The sequence below is a fragment of the Alligator sinensis genome, unplaced genomic scaffold (genome assembly GCF_000455745.1).
Source record: "Alligator sinensis unplaced genomic scaffold, ASM45574v1 scaffold1408_1, whole genome shotgun sequence".
NCBI lineage: Eukaryota > Metazoa > Chordata > Crocodylia > Alligatoridae > Alligator > Alligator sinensis.
Genome location: NW_005842519.1, coordinates 1127569 through 1134659, shown reverse-complemented (window position 1 = coordinate 1134659; position 7091 = coordinate 1127569). Strand labels below are relative to the sequence as shown.

The 7091-nt window shown below is 51.7% G+C and overlaps 1 protein-coding gene across 1 annotated transcript in view; it reads left to right on the top strand.

Annotated features, from left to right (window-relative positions):
* The first annotated feature begins 4271 nt into the window (after nucleotides 1-4271).
* The window catches only part of LOC102372177 (C-type lectin domain family 4 member F-like), a 6628-nt gene continuing 3808 nt past the window's right edge, over nucleotides 4272-7091 (top strand). The window contains exons 1-4 of the mRNA XM_025213307.1: nucleotides 4272-4316; nucleotides 4397-4554; nucleotides 5853-5957; nucleotides 7063-7090. Coding sequence (XP_025069092.1) covers nucleotides 4479-4554; nucleotides 5853-5957; nucleotides 7063-7090 — 209 coding nt within the window. The 5' untranslated portion in view covers nucleotides 4272-4316; nucleotides 4397-4478. The remainder of the gene's footprint in view (nucleotides 4317-4396; nucleotides 4555-5852; nucleotides 5958-7062; nucleotide 7091) is intronic.

Sequence of the window (7091 nt, the reverse complement as noted above, 5' to 3'; positions counted from 1 at the left end):
TTACAGCCTGGCTTTCCAATAGTCCTATGATCCTAAGCACCTGGAAGGAGTCTCACACCGTTTCTGTTAACCAGCACTTGCAGATGAATGGGACAGAGCACCAGGAGGAGATGACAATGTAGTCCAGGGTTTCCCAACTCCCGGGCCATGGCCTGGTACCGGGCTGTGAAGAATTGACTGCTGGTCCACAGGAGGGTTGGCTGCCGGACCGGAAGTGACCATGGACTGGCAAACCCCAGGCAAGCAAACTGCAGACTGAAAGTGATGGGCATACTGCAGACTGGTAGCCAACCCTTTTTTTATACTGATTATACTGAGTATAAAAAAGGGTTGGCTGACTGCACGCAGTATGTCGGTCACTGCTGGTGCAGTTTGCCGGTCCATGGTCACTTCCAGTCCACAGGTTGCTGGTCCTCAGCATAAAAATGTTGGGAACCCCCGGTCTAGTCTGATCCCCAGCACAGGCGGGCTGGGGAAGGCCACCTTGGCTTCCTGCATGGAGGCCAGGGCTGCTGGCAGAGCTACTGACCTCTTGTACAAGTGAAATCTGAGGTGCCAGGAAGTTACAGGTTGTGTGTGGGAGGACACAACCGGCCCGGATGACCCTATGCATCAGAGGTTCATCCGTCAGAACACAAAAGATCAGGAGACTGGCATGAAAATTCCTGGGATGCTCTCGGGGAAAACCCTGTGGCTACTGTGGAGGAATCACCTGCTCAGTCTGCTTCTGCTGTCAACAGGCAGCCCCTCATTTACCACTGAGCTGTGACCTGGGCTGGAGACATTCTTAAGGAAGGGGGGACGTGCTCCCATCATCTCAGTTTCCCTGCCCTTGCAGGTCACATGACTAGTTCTCTTACCTGGTCAGTCTGATGTCATTTGGAAGCACCAGTCACCTGCCATTGGGACTGCTTCTGGTGGGAACATAGCACTGAGGTCACGACAGGAATCTATAAGGTCCCTTCTTCCTGGAAGTGAGGAAGACATGTTTCAGGGACACAGCCAGTTAGCCATGCTGCCTCTAGAGCAAGCAAAAGGCTAACAAACTGTTTTTGTTTGCTCTGGGGTTTTCTTTTGATACTTCTCTGATTAGTACCTATCCCCCCTCTCTACCCAATAAAGCTATCTGTTAGCCAGACTTTTCATACATGCTTGAGAGGGTTTGAACATGCCTTTTTGCTCCTTTAGTTCAGCTGACTAATGGAGGCTACTTTCTATGCTTCACTCCAATAGAAGCACTCCCAGATCCCAAGGTCTACATGGCTTGTGTATCATGGGTGGCACAGGGCCCCGACAAAGGCCGGAGACTGGGTGGTGGCAGCACTACCCCAGGCTTGCAGGTTTGCTTCAGGAAGGGGGTTGGCCAAAGTTGGTGACCCTGGGGAGGCATCTGAATCCTTGTTTTTGGTGGGGCACAGTGAGGTGGGTGTCTCAGCACAGGAGCATCCCCTACTAGCCCACCCCAGCTACCATGCCTGAGGGGAAAATTCAGCCTTGCAGACCCCTGCCACAATGGGTCCTTCCCAACACTATATGGAAGGGACTTTGTGACATTGCCCTGCCCTAGGGTGGAGAACATCCATCCACAACACCTAGCGCCTGCCCCACTTGTACAAGTCCATCTCTGCCCATGCTGCTGCCTTGGCCATATCCTTCCCCCAGGGTCTGTCCTGTTTCCCAACATCTGTGCCTTTCCCTGGCTCAGACTCCCTGCCCTCTGGGGCTCCAGTCCTGCAGGACTGCAGCAAAGGGGGAACCCCCTTCTCCACACTGAGGACATCCAGCCCGGGAACCCTCAGCATTGGGGCTGTCTGCCCCATGGCCTAAATGGCCCTCTCTCCCTTTCCCATGGCCTCTTCCCTCCTGGCTCAACCTGGCCATCCTCTCCTGGGACTAGGCACAGAAACCCTCTGATCTCCAGCAAACCTGGGTCAGTCACAACCCATACCCCACTTCCCTTCACCTGGGGACACAGGTTGAGCGTATTCATAGATTCATCGATTGTAGAGTGAGAAGGGACTACAATGGATCATCGTGTCCGACCTCCTGCCCCTGGCAGGAAGGAGGACCGAGGTCAGATGACCCAGCCAGGTAACTATCAAGCCTCCTCTTGAAGACCTCCAAGTTAGATGACAGCACCACCTCTCTCGGAAGCCCATTCCAGATTCTGGCCACACTTACTGTAAAAAAATTTCTTCTAATGTCTAACCTGAATCTACCCTCCACTAATTTGCACCCATTATTCCTAGTTACTCCTAGGAGTGCTCTGATAAATAGCGTGTCTCCAATTCCCTTGATAAACTTATAGGCAGCTACAAGGTCTCCTGTCAGATGACTCTTGTGAAGGCTGAAGAGATCCAGATCCCTCAACCTCCCCTTGTAGGGTCCTGCACAGAGACCACTAATCGTGCGACTGTCCCTCTTCTGAACCCTCTCCCGATTCTCTGTGTCCCTGTTAAAGTACAGCACCCAAAACTGGACACAGTACTCCAACTGCGGCCTGACCAGTGCCGCATAGAGGGGGAGCATCACTTCCCTTAATCTGTTGGTCATGCATCTGCTAATGCATGACAAGGGGCGACTGGCCTTGTTGATGGCTTCATTACACTGCCGGCTCATGTTCATCTTGGAGTCAATTATAACTCCAAGATCCCTGTAAGCCACTGAGCTTCTGAGGTCATCCCCCAAGCTATAGGTCTGCTGGGGATTCCTCCTCCCCAGGTGGAGTACCTTGCATTTATCTTTGTTGAATTGCATCCTGTTTCATTCTGCCCATTGATCCAACCTGTCCAGATTGGCTTGAATCCACTCCCTACCCTGTGGTGTGTTAACTTTGCCCCATAACTTGGTATCATCTGTGAACTTGGAGAGGGTGCTCTCCACACCCTCATCCAAATCACTGATGAAAATATTAAATAACACCGGTCCAAGGACCGAACTCTGCGGGACCCCACTGCCCACCTCCTTCCAGGCCATGAACGACCCATCTACCACCACTCTCTGGGTGCGGTCCCTAAGCCAGTTGGCCACTCACTTGACTGTAGGGGTCCACTCCACAGTCTGCTAGCTTCCCTATGAGGATAGGGTGCAAAACTGTGTCGAAGGCCTTCTTAAAGTCCAGGTAGATGACATCAGCCTCCTTTCCTGTGTCAAGGCAGTGTGTGACCTGGTCATGAAAGGCTATAAGTTTTGTCAGGCAGGATCTACCTGTGACGAACCCATGCTGGTTTCCTTTCAGCATTGTTTCCCCTGCTGGGCCTTCACAAATATGCTCTTTGATGATTTTTTACCAGTATTTTCCCAAGAATAGAGGTAAGACTGAATGGCCTAAACTTACCTAGCTCACCCCTTCTCCCCTTCTTAAAAATGGGCACCACGTCAGCCCTTTTTCGATCCTCAGGGACCTGGCCAGAGCACCAGGAGTGCTCAAACAGCCGTGCCAGTGGCTCAGCAATGACACTGGCCAATTCCTGTAGTACCCATGGATGGAGGTCATCCAGGCCGGCTGACTTGTATCCATCCAGCCCTTCCGAAGGGCTCCTTTGCTAAGTCAGCACTAACCTTTGGTGGTCTGGTGCCTTTTGGACATCTGTCTATGCTCAAGGTGGGGGAATTGTCTTGGTCAGTACTTAGGAATACCGAAGCAAAGAACTCATTGAAGAGCTCTGCCTTTTCCCTTGCGTCAACCACCAACTGTCCTGATTTGTCCTGCAGGGGCCCTATGTTACTCTGCACCTTCTTTTTGCTTGCTATGTATCTGTAGAAGGACTTTTTATTGTCCTTAGCTGTTGTAGCCAGTGTAAGCTGCAGTCCTGCCTTGGCCTGCCTAACCAATCCCCTGCAATAGCGCACCAGGGAGGTGTATGCCTCCTTGGTGGCTGCCCCCTGCTTCCATTGCCTATACATCTCTTTCTTTGGCCCCAGACTCTCCTGGAGTTCCCTGTTCAGCCAAGGGGGCTTTTTTATCCCCTTACCCACTTTGCTGCAGAAGGGGATAGACTCCTTTTGTGCCCCAAAGATCACTCCCTTGAGGAACTTCCAACCCTCCTGGACCCCCATTTGCTTGATGCTCTTGCTTTCCAGCACCTCACTAACTAGCCTTCTAAGTTTACTAAAGTACCATTGCCTGCAGCTGTCCACAGGCCCTCCTCCCCCCACAAGGGAACGGTTACCCTGTGAGGCTATATATAACATCTCCGTGCTGCTCTTATCTCACCCAGAATTCGTGAATACGGATAACACGTAATGCTGGTCCTGTCAGGGGCCGGCAGCTGGGTGTGGTGTGTGTCTTGGCTCTCAGGTCTCACTTGACTGAGGTAGCATTTTTTATTCGATGGTTAGAGGTCTTTGGTTTCACTTTTTCAGGGAATTTATGATGCTCACTTCCCATTTACAGTCTCAGTCACTATACTTTTCTGCGTGAAGAATACTCTCACCGAGCAGTTGGAAGGAGACAGCCGCCAGGTTCTCCGTGCACAATGAAAGCAATAGCAGAAGAGTCTGTGTATGAGAACGTGGTCATCTCAGATGTTCCTCGCCAGTCTTGCAAGAAGGGTAAGAGTCTCCTGCTCTCTGCTTCATGGCTTATTCTTCCTAGAAGGCTTCGTGCTTGTGAGGACCAGTGTCTTGGGGACAGGGGACAACACTGCTGTGCTACAAACACGAGCCATGCAGGCACCCAAGCACTGTGCAGTGAACCCCTTGCCCGGTCCCCTGTGGGGGGGGCATAAACCAAATAGTTTAAAAACAAAAGGCTCCCTCAGATTGGGGGCCGGGTGAGCACGCTTACTGTGCCCGACCCCTTTAGCCTTTGGCTGCAGGGTACTAATGGTGCTAGGAACATCCTGACTCCAAAAGGAGGCATCCAGCACTGGGTACGTCCATTCATCCTGGCAGACCCGATCCCAGCACTGCCATGGTACCTCCCCATACACTTGTTTCCAGCAGGGTCCTGCAGGGATCAATTTTTGGCCCTTCACCCTTAATATTTTTATCAAAGACCTGGGAGGGGGCATAAAGGGCTGCCTTGTACTCACTGTTTCCCATGTGTTAGCTGTAGGCTTGTGTCTGGTCAGTGCCTGGGCACTTCACCCTCCCTTCCAAACCACCAAACAAGAAATGGTTTTGCTTATGAAAGTGATCTAAATCTAGATTTATGCGCCCATTTGGGGAAGTGAGATTTTCTGAGAGCAGGGATTTGGGTCCAGCAGAGAAAGGCCCAGGGGACGGACATTGAAAGCTGGAGAGTTAGAATCAAATATCCTAGACAAGGAGGGCTGGAAGGGACCTCAGGAGGTCACATCTAGTCCAACCCCCTGCTCAAAGCAAGACTAACCCCAACTATGTCATCCCAGCCACGGCTTTGTCCATCTGGGTGTTGAAAACCTCCAAGGATGGAGACTCCACCACCTCCCTGGATAACCAGAGCAGCAAGAAGGTCCAATGTGTAAGAGGCCAGGGGAGAACCCTTACCACAGCTTACCGAGGCTGGAAGGGGGATGCTCCCTTACTGGAAATGTCTGTATCTAGACTGGAAACACACCCACAGCATTTGTGGAAGCAGAGCCTCAGCCGTTGGCTGCAAACCAGGTGAAGCAGTAATTGTCACGGCCTGTGTTATGCAGGGGTTCAGTCTACATGGTGATGGAGGTCATGTCTTTTGGACTGGAAGTCTGCAAATGTCTTACACACACCAGTTCCCCCAGGTGGGGAGAGTGACGTGTAGGCACACGCATGTGCCACCTTTTGAGGGCCTGACTCATTCCAGCAGTGTGGCCAGGAACTACAACTGCAGACCGTGCCAGGGGACACCAATTGTGTGACTTTCCTGGAGATGTTTCTTCTTGTTCCAGGAAACCTTCCCGAGTCCTCTCCAAAGAGATGCCGTGTCCTCTATGCTCTCCTCCTGCTGCTGAGCATCTTCCTCGCGGCTTCTCTTGGTGGAGTCACGGCCATGTGTAAGTCCAGCACCAGTCTCAAACGCAACTTTGATGTGAACTTTTGTAACTCAAGACTAGTTCACTGGATGTTAATAAATGCAGAAAACCTAGATATATAAAAAGAGCAATCGGGCATAAGCTGGAGCAATGAACTCCTTGGAAGGGAGTGCCCTGGAGCCAGAACCACTGCGCTCAGCAGATATCACTATGAAAACCCCAGTTCCAGTGAATGTGCAGGACATTTAGCAGGGGGTGGTCCACACTGCCGGCAGCACCAGCACGGTGCGGGGAAACTCTTCCAGCCTTGTTACATGAGGTGCATTCAGCGGGTCTTTTCTGGTCATAATTGCTGTGCATCTCATCTTGCTGCGTCTCCTCCAAAACTTAACACTTCCCCCCATCCTGAACAGACGTGATCACTGCGGTGTTTGGTGATGCCTTTGTGGGCTCCATAAATATTGCAGATGGAAATGTTCTTGGTCCTAAGAGATGTCTGGTTTAGAGGAGAAAGACTCCCTGCATCCTAGCATAGTCTTGCAGTCAGAGCTGAAGTTCTCACTTGATTCTTTCTGTTCATACGCGGAGCCATGGTATGCAACACATCTTGGGCTGAGTCTGCAGGATGGGATTAGTGTCCTTAGTAAGAAGTATTCATTCTTTTGCAAAGCAGCCATGTGTCTGGGAGGAATGGAGCCTTCTTCAAAGCTTCTGCTCCTCTGTATTCGGGACATAACCTGTTCCACGTCCCCCTGTCCCTGAAGAAGTTGGCCCTGCAGCACCCTGTAGATGTAGCTACAATGGGTGAAGGTGTACGGGTGCAATGGCTCTGTGAGCACGCAGCTGTTGTAGATGGTCCTGGACTGTGTGGGTTGTAGGTGTGTTGTTGTGGGGCCCCTGGCAAACAATAAATGGGGCTCCAGGAGGAAACGGTCTTCCCAGTCTCTAAGCCAGTTCAACTGACTCATGTGTAGACAAGGCCACACGAGCACTGGCTCTACAGCCCATCGCCGTACACAGCCTCACCGGTGCTCTCACTAGGCAGGCACAGGCTCTTCATTCTCCTCTGGACAAATGACAACCCTTCCCCTCTCCCTAACCGAGCCTGCCCTGACGTCCTCCCTAGATTTCCAGGAGAGGCGGGGGGAACAACGA